The 14,610-nt window shown below is 38.5% G+C and overlaps 1 protein-coding gene across 10 annotated transcripts in view; it reads right to left on the reverse strand.

Moving 5' to 3' along the window:
* ANK3 (ankyrin 3, node of Ranvier (ankyrin G)) overlaps positions 1–14,610 on the reverse strand; it is a 465,310-nt gene that overhangs the window by 105,963 nt on the left and 344,737 nt on the right. For all 10 annotated transcript variants that reach the window (XM_014538720.1, XM_014538719.1, XM_014538725.1 and 7 more), the window contains 5 exons: positions 11,882–11,980; positions 11,698–11,796; positions 11,075–11,170; positions 5,891–5,965; positions 5,476–5,536 (listed from right to left, as the gene is read on the reverse strand). In XM_014538720.1, the coding sequence (XP_014394206.1) occupies positions 5,476–5,536; positions 5,891–5,965; positions 11,075–11,170; positions 11,698–11,796; positions 11,882–11,980 (430 nt within the window). The remainder of the gene's footprint in view (positions 1–5,475; positions 5,537–5,890; positions 5,966–11,074; positions 11,171–11,697; positions 11,797–11,881; positions 11,981–14,610) is intronic.

A 14,610-nucleotide genomic window follows, 5' to 3' on the forward strand; every position in this document is an offset into this window, starting at 1 on the left:
GGGGGAAGTCATTACAAAGCTGTCTATCAACTCAATACATAGCCTAGGCCTGTCTCAATGGGAAGGGGTTTAGTGGAAGGAAAAAAGAACATGGCAGGCAAATTTTCTCCGTTCTGCCTGTTTCCAGAAATCTGTAACCCTAGCCTTCCCTTGAGTCCCCTTCTACTTTGATGCACCTCATCCAACATGTATTGAAGATTTGCTGTGTGCCAGACACTGTACTAAGTTCTGGGGCTACCACAGAGAATAAAGTCATTCTGACTTTATCGCTAAGAGTGGCATGCAATTATGTAATGTCTATTTGAAAGGTCAGTCATGAGCAGAGAAATATCAAGCAAAGGGCTAGATAATTTAAGAGGTATTTGTACAACGATAACATTTCAGGTGAAGAACAATTTCTGCATAACAACCACCACTCCCTTGAACCACCTGGGGCAAGCTAATCTCCAAGGCTTCTTTTCAGACCTAGAAAACTAAAACCATAAGAGTCTGATGTAGCTATTGGGATGTCAAGATTAGGATAGCAGGTCAGTCCCAGGCAGGAGAGGTCCTGAAGGGTACTTTCCTGGTGCCTTTCTTGACATCCAGCTTCAATATTCCCCAAAGTAATTTCTCCTACTTTTTTGAGTTTCAGATTGTGCCAAGTAAAATTCTAGTTGTTCTCCCCTGAGGATACTTGGGTATATATTTACTAAAATGACTTGCTTTTGGTTCTTAAAGTGTATTCTAAATCATGTTTATATTTCTTTTGCTCGACCTTGCACCTTGGTCGGCATGTTTCTTTGGCCAAGAAGGCCAGACGAAGGGATAATATTTCTATTATAGTCTCATTAAGGCCTTGAAAAAATAATTCTTATTACCTTGTGATAATTTTGAAAAGCATTATTTATTCCCTTTCCTATACACTTTTTTTTTTTAAAAGGAGTTTAAAAATAGCACTGGCCTGGTAGGTCAGTCAGCTAGAGCATTGTCCCAATATGCCACGGTTGTGGCTTTAATCCCTGGTCAGGGCACATACAAGAAAATAAGTGGGACACCAAATCATTGTTTTTTTCTCTCTCTCTCCCTTTGTATCTCCTCTCTCTCTCTCTCTCTCTCTCTCTCCCTCTCTCTCTCTCAAGTCAATAAATAAAAATTAAACAAAAAGAAGTTTAAAAATTCATTCTTGGGTCCTATAGACAAGAAAACAGATCATGTTAGAGTATCAGGGAAAGAGATCATCTAAAACCACAGACAGTCAGATCTGTCTCCTTGTCTAGCTCTGCCAGACCAGGGTATCACCTGGTTGGACAAGCCACTCAACATGTATTTGGGCGTTGCTCCCTCATCAGCATAATGGAGAGCATGGGCTACATGAAACTGACCCAGCCCTTTCCGGTCTTTGAAATCTGTGGATTTTAATTTGCTGTGGCTTCTACTGGGCACTGAACTTGGCACCAAGGTGAGCTGAGCATGACTCTCCTCATCCCTCATGCCACTCTAATGTAGGATGGAATTTTATTACTTTATCATATCTCAAACCCATACCTACTTGATAATAACTTCTACCACATGTGTATTTAGAGTCTTTTAATTTTAGTATTTAGTATCTGCACTTGGTCCTGAAGAGATTTTGCAGCTCTATCCAATTGGTAAGTACCTGAGAATTAAGTAATTCCTCCCAGCAAGTTTGCTCACCCAGTTGTCTCATAAATCTGTTCAGTAGAGTCACATTTCACAGAGCCGCCTCTTTGGGTTTTACTTTTCATGGCTTAATTCCATTTCTCTTATGTCCCATCTATAGTTCTTTATACCTGCTACTCAACCCAGTAGAATTATGAAAACTGAAATAACATTTTATAGATTTTGAAAAGTTTTACAAAAATACATTTTGTAGGAATCTATCATTTAAAAGCAGTGTTCAACCTGCAGTCTTGGAGCCGTGCTGTGTTGGTGGCACCCGAGGGCACACCAGACTTGCACAAAAAGCAAACACCGGAGGAAGCTGAGGCATGGCTGCTCGAGAGCCAGCCTGCCATGTGCAATGTTCCTCTGATAGTTTAAAAAAAAAAAAAAAGCAGTGTTCAACTGAGACAATTTAAACCTTAATTTCAATTTTCTTTCTCCCTCTCTTCCCTTTCTCTTTCTTTATTTTTCTCTCTTATTTTCCCCCTTCCTTCCTCCCACCCTCTTCCTTCTCTCTCTCTCCCTTCTTTTCTTTTTTTTGAATTACAAGCTGAATTGTAAAACATAAGAATCTAACTGGCACTAGAATCAAGATATTAATGTTGTATGTATATTCATTTTAATGTATGTAACATATTTTCTGGGAAAGAAGACAGGAGGGCATTAAGATACTTGTGACCTTGTCTAGCCCTTGTAAACAGAGGAGCTCTGTTACCCCTACCTGTGTAATGACTGGGCTTAACAACCGGCCTTAGATAAGGTTGCTTTATAGCCTTTTCCTCCTGGGCTCTGCTTCATCCTTTGTTCTACTCTGTAACTTGACTCCATTGTTCCCGGAGTCATTGACTGATAACATTGTCTAGACTTGTTTTCCTTTTTTTGAGAAAGTAACCCCAACATTCTTTCCCCTATACTAATTTCTCAAAGTGGACCTAAGAAAGAGGAGAAATCAAAGAAGAAAGAAGAGAGACCACTGTTCTGTTAATATTTTACTCAGTTTTTATAATTTAAAATGACAATTATATTTTCCCATTTTACACATCCATTCATCTTTTCTTTCTTGAGAAAAACTGACAGCATATACTTCTATTATTTTTATTGGCTTTAAAAAGCTGCTGATATCGTTGGCACACTGGGTTACCAGCATAATGATCTCTTACTAGAGCTTGTAGAGAGACATTTTCACAACATGTGGTTTCGAGGAAATAAACATTTGCCACAGTTCCTCGGGCTTACTGGACAGGCAGCCCCTAATCCAATGAAAGTGGTGAAGTTCTGGCCAAACTGTCAGGCAAGTGAGTCAGAAGTAAAAATTATCATTAAGATTGTAGAGACCTTTCAGAATTAACATTTCTAAATGACTTGTTTTGGGATTTGGAGTAATTATAGAAGTGCTAATTTCCGCAGCAAAAAAAAAAAAATATGATGTATTATATGATAGGGAAAATGTGGCTTACTGGAGCTCATATAAGCAAAATTTAGGGACTTTAGCTGACAGTAATATTAATATGACTCAAATTACATGTATATTACAATCTCAAAGGTATCTTAATCTTTAATAATAGATTTTTAATATCATCCAGGGACAAAGCAATAACTCTTCTACAGTCTGCTGGGGTCACACCACATGTAGAATATTGTGTTTAGTTCAGGCCACCTCAATCGAGATGGCTTTCCCTGAGGCACATTGAAATGTCACAGGAGATTGAGTATGACAGTGAGGGACAGTGGAAGGAAGTGGTGATAACATGCCCTGAGAAAAAAACCCAAGAAGAAATATGAGAACTGTTTTTAAATATTGACAGGATTGTCACATAGAAGAGGCAGATTTTGTTCTAAATAGTGCCAGATATATCAAGAGCCCGGATCAATGAGTGGAAGCTGCAGAATACTCAATAAAGAAGAAATTTTAAAGTCTGAGCTATTCATAGTGGAACAGGCAGTTTGGAAACTGGGGAATTCCTATCATTTGGGGCATTAGGAAGAGAAACTCCTAAGCAGAGGGTTCTATGGAGGTAATTCCAGCACTAGATGGTTGTTGTTCAGATTGTGACTTTTAAGGAAAACCTTTTGACATTAAATTCTACGACATTATGAAATCACAAGCCATTTGACTCCCACAGTCCCCGCACATACCCCAACGTGTTTAAGGGAAGATGGATAAAATGAGAATTAAAATTTTCTTATTAATTTCAAATTCCCAAACTGAGATACATCTTAAGGAAATGATTGTCATTTCTAGTTAAACCACTAGATCAAGAATCTTCAAATGAAGAGATGCAAAATTTCTCCTTTTTTGAAATTATTTGGTTAGTTATCTACATGGATAAGGCAAATTATATAGTCCATTCAAACGTGGCTTCTCATCAGTGAGGCTATTTTGGGATAGTATGTTAAAAACTAGCAAATTTTTAGGTCTGTGATTGTCATATTATATTTCATAATAATTTCATTAGAAAAACTTACTTTTGATATCATGGGCTGCCTGTGCACAGATCTATGTGAGAATATCATTTTTCTTGTTTCTCCTGCCTGCCAGAAATTACTCTGAAAATGTGGCATTAGAAGGCATTGAAATATAATATGACAGGAAAGCATATTACTAAAGATGATACAAATATTACCTATTTGGGGACATAAACATATAGCTGATGTTTTAGAGGAAAAGAAAGAAAAATGAGTAAACCCTTTAATATTTATCCAAACAACATTTACAAACAATGAGACATGTCTTTCGAAGTCCTTAATGACCACCAAGAATTAGTCCTCTGGGTGTGCGGTCCCCACCACAGACTAACACTGGGCAGCCATTGTACACCAAACAGTTCAAGTGACTTTGGATCAGGTAGATTTTTCCACTATTTACATTTCCAATTAAATTTGTACAAATCAAAGAAGGAACAATAATTAAAATGAGGAAGTTACCTAAAGGCAGAGAAAGACTAGCAACACCAAGACTGATTCAAGAGAAAAATACTACATGCAAGATGGCAAATGGAGGGAGCAATAAATGGAATGTAGTTTTGGAAAGTCAAATGGTGCAAGAAAGAAACCTAAACATAACATACATTATATAAGTAAATGTTTAATTATTACAGCAAAACTCCATGACTTGCCATCTTTATAATATTCATGGTAAAAATGCTAGTTTCCCAGAGCCTTTTAAAGATGTCAGTAAGTAATATAATCTATACATTTTGGCCTGGTCAAATATTGATTTTTAAATAAGACAGAAGACAAATCGTTTCTTTTAAGCACATGAAGTATAACTATAATCATTTATATTTTTATTTCTTTCATGAAATCAATATTGAAAATTTATATTTTGAAAGTAATTTTGTTCAGGTTGAGTTTTCATTATTAGTCCAAGATCAAAAGGTGCTTTTGCTAAAAAGCGTAGGGAAAATCTTAGAATGGGAAACTGATTCCTTACCTATAAAGAGACTTTCTCTTGCTTATTTAAAAATATTTTAGCTATAAGTTTTAATCAGTTTTCCCTTTCAAGATTTTCAGATGTAAACAATAAAAACATCAATTTCCTGCTTAATAGAAACAAATAGAAAGAGACGAATCCAGGTAATTAGCGAGACTTGTATTTTTAAGCTGGAAAACGGGTTCAAGAACTGATTCAGAGAGATTAAAAGAAGACAATCAGTAACGCCAAATATGTGCTGTTTAAATGACACATAAATTAATAATCTCAAGATAAAATGAAAAGTTAGTAACTCAAGGAAGTGTTACATTTCAAAGATAAGAAATGGAAGATAAAGATGGTAGTTAAGTGTCATCACAATAAAAAATTGCAAATACCTTCTTCAACATCTGAGATATATTCGCCATCACTGAGCATTTCAGGGGCGTTGGCTTTATATTTTAGAGATGCATTTACAAGGTCATTTTAACCTCTACAAAAATATCAGAGAACGGTATAGTGTAGGCAAAGGCCCTGCTGAATCTCTTCCTTGCTCTGATAACTTTTGACCTATAGAGACTGTATCCATCCAAATACACCGACAGCATTACTTGTTAGAAAATCTCAATGACTTAATGTTTTAGTTTCAAAGAGTCCTCTTTTAACTCTGAGCACATGAAAGACTACGGAACAAAGGAAGGTACACATTTAAATAAGGCAATTGAAATAAAAACTACACCGTTAAAACTCAGAAAGGGTAAAAAAACAAATACACAGTCACTTAATTATTATGAACTCAAAGGAGGTTCTCATACCTTCGTCATCAGACATATCAAGAACTTCATTCATTGTTTCTGGAACATTCATTTTGTGCTTCTCTGTGACAGTCTGGTAACAACAACAACAAAAAAGCAGTGACTTCAGAGTGAGGACAGTGCATGTTTTAACAAGACTCTTTCTTTCTTTCTAAATTAGTTGGCTTATTATTAGTTGGCTTATGTGTTGCTTATCCTAAAGCCGCCACGTATAAAATGACATCACGATGTCCCCCAGTAACTCTAAGGTCCTGACCATATACACAGCTGAGAACAAACACAAGGTGAAACAACTTTAGGGACAAAGCACACCAGCTTAAAAGGTTGAAATCCCTAGTAAGGCTTTTCAAAGGAAGAGGAGAGAGAGATCGCCTGTACTTTTTCCTGGTCTGATGAATCTGCTGCCTCATCCTACTAAATAAATGTCTTGGCTGAAGATAAACCAAATGAATGGCAAGAAATATGTGTCTTCACTACTTATCAAGCCAGCCATTTATTTTGTCTTCCCTGTGTCATCTTAATTTCTAGAATAAATCAATATTAAGATTGCATAAAGTACATAATTTAATGAATATATATATATATATATATATATATGAAAAATATTTTAGAGGTAATGCATTTACAAGGTCATTTTAACCTCTACAAAAATATCAGAGAATGGTATAGTGTAGGCAAAAGCCCTGCTGAATCTCTTACTTGCTCTGCTAACTTTTGACCTATAGAGACTGTATCCATCCAAATACACCGACAGCATTACTTGTTAGAAAATCTCAATGACTTAATGTTTTAGTTTCAAAGAGTCCTCTTTTAACTCTGAGCACATGAAAGACTATGAAACAAAGGAAGGTACACATTTAAATAAGGCAATTGAAATAAAAACTACACCGTTAAAACTCAGAAAGGGTAAAATCCCCAGCTTCTTGTAGTTCTTACCAATTCTTGGTAAATGTGACTGCACACCCTGTCCTCAATTATCATGTTGAAATACAGCACTATCTGTGTTGTATTTGAAAAGATTGAACATAAGCATTCACTAATTAAGAAACACTATCTGTGTTGTCTTGAAAAGATTGAACATAAGCATTCACTAATTTAAAAAAAGGGAAACAGATCTGAGTGATAGATGTATTCTGCTCATTACTACTCAGGGAATTGAGTATTTTCAACAATAGAATTTAAACACCTTCATTCATATCTCTTCCAGCATGTAACACTGAACTTAAACATTTTTATAAATAAGGTTTTTATTTTGGAACAGTTTTAGATTTACAGAAATATTGTAAAGATAGTATAGAGAGTTCACCAAGTTTCCCCTATTATTAACATCTTACATTATTAAAATTAATGGTACATTTATTACAATTAATGAACCAATATGAAGACACTATTATTCATTAAAGTCTATATTCAGATTTTTTAAAATTTCCACCTAATTCTGTTTTAGGATCCCAATCAGGATACCACATTATCTTTGGTTGTCATTTCTCCTCGTGTCTGTGACTTTCTCAGACTTTCCTTGTTATTAATGATTTTGACAGTTTTGAGGCCAACTGATCAGGTGTTTTGTGGAATGTCTCTTTACTGGAATTTGTCTCATGTTTTCCTCATGATTAGACTGAGGTAATATGGTTTGGAGAGGAAGACCACAGAGGTCGAGTGCCATTTTTATCACATACCATCAATATGACTGGGTGGTGTTGACGTTAGCCTTCCTCACAGGGCTGACGCAGTGCGTGCCTGGCATCTCCATGCAAAGTCACTCTATTCCCTCTGCCCCGTCCACGCTGTTTTCTTCGGAAGGAAGTCACTATGCTCAACCCAGGCTTTAGCAGCGGGGAATTACTAGTATATCCACCCCGTCAGCATGTGTAGGCTCAAAAATTAGAGTTCTTTTGCCTGAGAAATGTGTCTCTTCTTCCCTACTTATCCAGTCACTTACTTACCAGAATGGACTCAGGGCTATTTATTTGATACTTTGCACTATACCCCAGTACTGCTTTTTTACATTTTTGCTCAAACTGTTGCAGCTTTCAGCACTGGGGACTCTTTCCATTGATTCCTGTGTCCCTTTGACATGTCCCCATCATTTTCGTGTGTGTACTTATTTACTTGTTTATTTGGGGTGGAGGGGGGGATATTTCCTTATTATTATTATTTTTTGGCACTACCAGATGTTCCCAGCTCATTTGTATATTTCCTACCCTAGTTCTAGCTGGATCCAGCCATTTCTCCGAGGAGCCCTGGTTCCCTTTATAAGAGAATGGAATTCGAATCATAGATCTGGCTTGCTGGCGTGGCTCAGTGGTTGAACATCCACCTATGAACCAGGAGGTCACAATTCGATTCCAGGTCAGGGCACATGCCCCGGTTGCAGGCTCAATCCCTAGTATGGGGTGTGCAGGAGGCAGCTGATTAATGATTCTCACTCATCATTGATGTTTCCATCTCTCTCTCCCTCTCCCTTCCTCTTGGAAATCAATAAAAATATATTTAAAAAGAAAAGATTGAACATAAGCATTCACTAATTTAAAAAAAGGGAAACAGAGCTGAGTAATAGATTTATTCTGCTCATTACTACTCAGGGAATTGAGTATTTTCAACAACACAAACACCTTCATTCATATCTCTGCATACCAGCTTCCATATAGTCAGTTTCCCTTGCTGCACCTTTCTCAGAATTGCCACATCTTACACAGTGCTCCTATGGAAGGCAGCTTTCTTTTAAAAAGGCATTTTTAAAAACTAAAGTCTGCTTCTGGAACAATGGGGCCCCAGTAACTGGCTGTGTGAAGGTCTACCTCTGGTGAAGACAGCGCTGTGTTTAGGGAGTTTAAGGTCAGACTCCACCCTGAATGGCGTCGATCCTCCTGTAAACTGGATCACATGTAACTGCTGCAGCAGGGCTGACAGGGTGGTGTCTCAGCTTGAAATACAGTCTCACATACCAGAGCTGGGCTGAGTCTTAGGGACTGGGATGGCGTCTTTTCTAATCAGTGTGAGAACTCCATTTAGTCAAAGCCCCATTTCTCCCATTAGGCCAACTGAATCTTTCCTGTGAGCATGAGTCCTGTCTTCTCTCTGAGGCAGAAACCAACTAGGCTGATGAGGCTGAGTGTGAAATGGCTTTGGCCCCAAATGCGGTGTGTCCTTCATTAGGAATCTGAGCCTTGATATCCACCTTTCAGAAGATTTCCTGAGGCTGACTTTCTCTGCCTGTAACTTTATTTTCTCCTATAGCTTTTCTGGTATCAAGAAAGCACGTGGAACTTTCTGAATGGGTGACAAAGTCATTTACATTCAATCAAATTAGATTGGATTTTGAACTGTTCTAGGAGTTTCCATTCTCTAACATTGAAGTAGAAGTCTTATATATAGGGTGTTCCAGAAAAATGTATACACACACTTTGAATAAGTATAAAGTCAGTGTTCATTAAAATACATTTCATTTTCAAAATTGAGCTATTAGCTGTTTCAGCGTCTATACATTTTTTGAGACACCCTGATTTTGCTGCAGTGACTTCACATCTAGCATGGTGACAGCTGGCCATTGTTTACTACCTTGTCCTCCTCCCTCTCATTCCCCACCCTAGAAAGAGCTACATGAGATGTCTATAAAATTAAGGATATTACATTATTTGTTTAAATTCTTTTCTTGAGAATTTAATAATAGATAATCAGATAACGAAACACTCAAGAGGTATGTGAAAGCAACATATGGGAATCTGGAAGAAGATAAAGGTCGGGGGGATAAATGGATATGGAAGGAGACCTGACTTGAGGTGGTAAATACACAATACAATATACAGATGATGTATTGTAGAATTGTACACCTGAAACCTATATAATTTTATTAACAATGCCACACCAATAAATTCAGTAAAAAGAAAGAAAGAAAGAAATGTGCCATGGTTGATAACCATCATGCTACTCCATTCAAGCTATTGTTTTCTTTTTCACCCATTATCAAACTTCTCTCTTGTAATTATCAGGCTTATTATTTAGTTTCTAAAGTATGTAGATAGTCAAATAACCAAATTTACATATTGCTAAAGAGCACCTCAACCAATGTGTGTGTATGTTTTTTTTAAAATTGATTTGAGAGAGAGAGGAAAAGAGAGAGCGAGCAAGAAACCTCGGGAAAAATCCATGTGAGAGAGAAACATCTATTGGTCGCCTCCGGCACACCCCTTACTGGGGATCAAGCCAGCAACCTGGACACAGGCCCTGACCAGGAATTGAACTGGCAACCCTTTTGTTGCACAGGATGACAGCCAACCAACAGAGCCACACTGGCCAGAACAACTTCTGTGTTTTCTATGAAGCCCTGTGTATACAAACTGTCTGCAGATGCGAACTGTGCCTTCTTTCAGGACGGAAGGTGACAGATGAGAAAAGGAGGCAGAGGTAGTAAGTCCAAGTATTCCAGAGTCTTAAATTTACCACGTACAGAGTCAATGCCAGGCCTTGTGTTGAGTCATGTGGTCAGGAATTATTCAAATAAGCCTCTGATAGGGTGCAATATCCGCTCTTGATTCCAAAGTTACCAAATCCTGCCGCAGTTTGTAAAGAAATATCTGCTAAATAAGGCCTCCTAGTAAAGATTCACTTAAAATTTTAATAAAGCAGCTACTGTTTTCCCTATGAAAATCCAATAGGTGAATAGAAGACAAGTGAAAGTGGTGGTAAAAATCAATTTGAGCCTATCTCTAATGTTTCATGTTATAACAATCTCATTTTTATAATAATGCTAACAATGTATCTATTAATCATTTGTGAGTTTAAAAAATGTCAAAGAACCAACTCAGAATGCTCCATTTTCTTAAATTGCTGAAGAAGGATGCTAAAACATTTGTCTACATCTCATTCAAACTTCTAAAAAATAGCCAAACAAACAAATAAATACATTTAGCTTTATATGGAATGACAAACTCTATAGCTCCGAATGCAACTTTTAAAGGGGTATTTTTAGTGTTTTCAAGTTTTCTTAATATCAGAGATGAGAGTTTTGCTATGCTAAAGTGCCAACAATGAGGTGACAACCTCTGGAAACATGGCTCGTAGTCTACGAACAGAGGAAAGAGGCTTCATCTCTGCAAAGCCCAGGAAAGATCTACTGTCTGAGAAACGTCTTAAAACATCTACTGTCCTAAGGTAGCCAGGCCCGGCGTCGAACACTCACCGTCGTGGTAATGGTCTCCTCCGTCACGACCTTCAATGTGTCCACCACTGAGATGTAGCCAAGCCTGCGGGCAATGGCGAGGGCAGTGTTCCCATTCTGGCAAGAGGGAAACGGGAACAAGGAATTAGCCAGGAATTCCACGCGTCTCAGTGCCTCTATGTGTGCACCTGTCTCACCCGTACAAATCCTAAGACCAGTGTCTCCACAGCCTATTCCATTGCCACGTGCAAAACAGTTTCATCAGACATACTTTGCAGGAAACCCACCTAACCTGTTCCTACTCTTACAGCAGAGTCTCAGCTGCTACAGACTGAATCCAAGAGGTCCTTAATGTCCTAACGAATCAAGGAAACAAACGCATATTTCTTCTTCTTATGTACTTCCCACCAGGGGGCAAGGCAATCAGCAGTTTTTGAGTGTGAAACACGAATCGCAACTCTCCCTCTGGACAGCTCACAACAACATAATTACTAGTATTGTCCTTTTCCCTTCATTCTGCTGAATGCTTGCTCATGCCTATGCATGAAAGGAAAGAAAAACAACTGTGGTGCACAATGAAAAATGTGAGAAGATCCTAGTGCCCGAGCCGATCTGCCTTTCCCTAGCTGGCCCTCGGCTCTTACCACAGTGAGTTCATTGGGGGAGGCATTGTTCTGAAGCAAGACGTTGATTATATGTGTATGTCCTTGTTGAGCTGCTTGATGCAATGGCGTATACCCATTCTGTAGAAGGAAGGTGGAAGAAATGACTCATTTCCTCAGACACAATCAATGATTTCGGTGGATACAAAGGAGAAAAGGAGTTTACCTTTGTTTTGGCATTAACTTTTGCAGAATGCTGGAGCAGGAAATTAACAATCTTGTTGTTTCCATAGTGGCAACCCACGTGGAGTGGGGTGTATCCCATCTGTAATTACATATTTTTAAAAAGAAACATCGTAAGTACACTTTTAGTAGCAGTCATCCCAATTAGAAGCAAAACTGTTATTTAACCTTTCTTTTTGAGCTGACAAAAATAGTTTTTCCCTATAAAAAACAACACCACCAAAAACAAAACCAAAAACACCCTTGATAATTCTCAGAGCTAGTCTTAGGTGTAAACAATAATACCATCTCACATGAAAATAGTTACCCATATCACTTCCCCAAGTGCTCTCTTGCATTAGCTAATTCTATTCTCAACAACGTTTCAAGACTGAACGGAGAGATGAAGTGACTGGCAGCCTGGATAGGCTGATTCCGTGGCTTCTTGGGGAGGGGTCAGAAGACTTCTATGGAAAGATTTTGACTAGAATTTATTGAGAGTGTAATAAATAAAAACTCTAATCTCTGAGAGTGTAAAATCAAGGTTACAAAATGAAGGGGCTAAATGATAATACAAGTCAGTAGGTGATTATCAGGATGCATGACAGAGACAGAAAGAAGCAGAGCCATACTAAAGCTGAAGAGGCTGCTGTGAGTGAGCTCAGGAGGTCTGAGAAGTCTGAACCTGGTCCAGGTACACATGCTCCAGTTACAGTGTCCTGCCTGGCCAACCACAGTACAGTGTGAAGACCACTGATTTAGACAAAGCGCTGGATTGTTTCTTAGATGAATATCAACGGATGCCTGAGGGGTTATAAATTCTATCAACTTAAAAATACATAATGTGTGTGTGTGTGTGTATTCTAGACAATGATTTTTAATTTATTTATTTTATTGATTTTTGAGAGAGAGAGAGAGAGAGAGAGAGAGAGAAACGTCGATCGGCTACCTCCTGCATGCCCCCTACCAGGGGACTGAGCCTGCAATCTGGGCATGTGTCCTGACCCGGAATCAAACTGGCAAACTTTCAGTGCACTGGACAACACCCAACCAACTGAGGCAGGGTGACAATGATTTTTTAAAAATAACGATACTCCAGATATTTTGGACACTTTGTAACAGACACCACCACACAGCTAAGAGGCAGAGAGATGTTTCCCAAAGTGCATCACTTGTAAAGGGCAGAAAAGATATGTACTTCAAAAATATTATAATAAGTGCAAAAATGATTACCGACTGTGACCTGAGGTGGTGGTGCGGGGGGAGGGGTTAGGAGCAAACCCCGTAGAGACTAAGATTCAACCTGAGGGGTCATGGGTGCACACTGAGACCAGAAGGTGCACGCACCCTTTCCTCTCCTCCAACCTGCCCTTGAGAATCACTGCCATGCCCTCTCACTGAGTACTGGATGTTTTGAGGCAAAATATATTGAGAATCTTAACCCTGTCCATGCCTTCTAGAAGTTTTCATCTAAAAACAGAGAGGTAGCCAAAAAAGTGTTTAAGTCTGCCTGTGCACATGTGTGTAAATGAACACAGGGTGAATATATTTACCATGAGATTGCAAATTCCTAGAGACTTATTTATTTTTTAATATATTTTTATTGATTTCAGAGAAAAAGGGAGAGGGAAAGAGAGACAGAGACATGAATGATGACAGAGAATCATTGATTGGCTGCCTCCTGCAAGCCCCCCACTGGGGATCGAGCCCGCAATCCATGCATGTGGCCTTGACTGGAATTGAACCCGGGACCTTCAGTCCACAGGCTGATACTCTATCCACTGAGCAAAACTTGCTAGGGCTAGAGATTTCTTTTTAACAAAGCAATTCAAGCAAAACAATGAATATACACTAAATCCAATTAAAAATGCTTTTATTTTCAAAATGTAAAAAAGTAAGGAGAAACCATTCAGCCACTACCAGTGGCTTCTCTGTACAATGCCAAGCCACCTAGGAAGGCATTCAAGGTTAAGGACAATGAGATTGTTTAGATTTGAAAAGGTTGGGAGGGAAAGAGTGAAGGGAGAGCTGGGCAATTCAGCCACCAAATGGGGTCAAGGAGTCTCCAGGACACAAGGAGTTTCAGACAGGGAAGAGGGGAGGAGCTGGCCTGCTTGCATAGCTCTGCCTAGGGCTACCTCCCCTCTCCTATTTTAACACAGTTTAGAAAGCTTAAAGGATCTTGCCTGGTCATGTCTCTCTCAGGCAGTTTCTGTTTAATAGAACACAGTATGTGTGGAGGAGCCACCGCCATAGAGCCAGAGCCATGCCTAAAGTTGGCTTTATCTGTGCAGCCCCATAAATCCAGTCTAGATTTGATGTCCGCACACCTTTTTACCTGGCTAATTCCTGGTGATACTCCTCTACTATCAACATCTTCACTATCTGTCCATACACCTCAGCATCTGTCTATATTACACACAAAAATCTCTGCATTCATAACAATATTTAATAAGCATTCATTTTTATGTAAAAAAATGTGACACATAGAAGAGTTCTATTTTAGAGTCGATAAAACAAGTTTGATATGAAGAGGTAACAAAATTAAGCACTGAAAGAAAATGTTCAGGGAAATGAGGTGACTATGAAGTCATATCATTGATGATGACACTAAACATCCATTTTCTTATCTGAGCTTAAAATTGTGGCATTATGTGAGATTCATCTATCTATCTATCTCTTAGAAGAGCTATTCTGGCAGAGAGAGAGAGAGAGAGAGAGAGAGAGAGAGAG

Source organism: Myotis brandtii, unplaced genomic scaffold (assembly GCF_000412655.1).
Source record: "Myotis brandtii unplaced genomic scaffold, ASM41265v1 scaffold196, whole genome shotgun sequence".
Classification (NCBI taxonomy): Eukaryota; Metazoa; Chordata; class Mammalia; order Chiroptera; family Vespertilionidae; genus Myotis; species Myotis brandtii.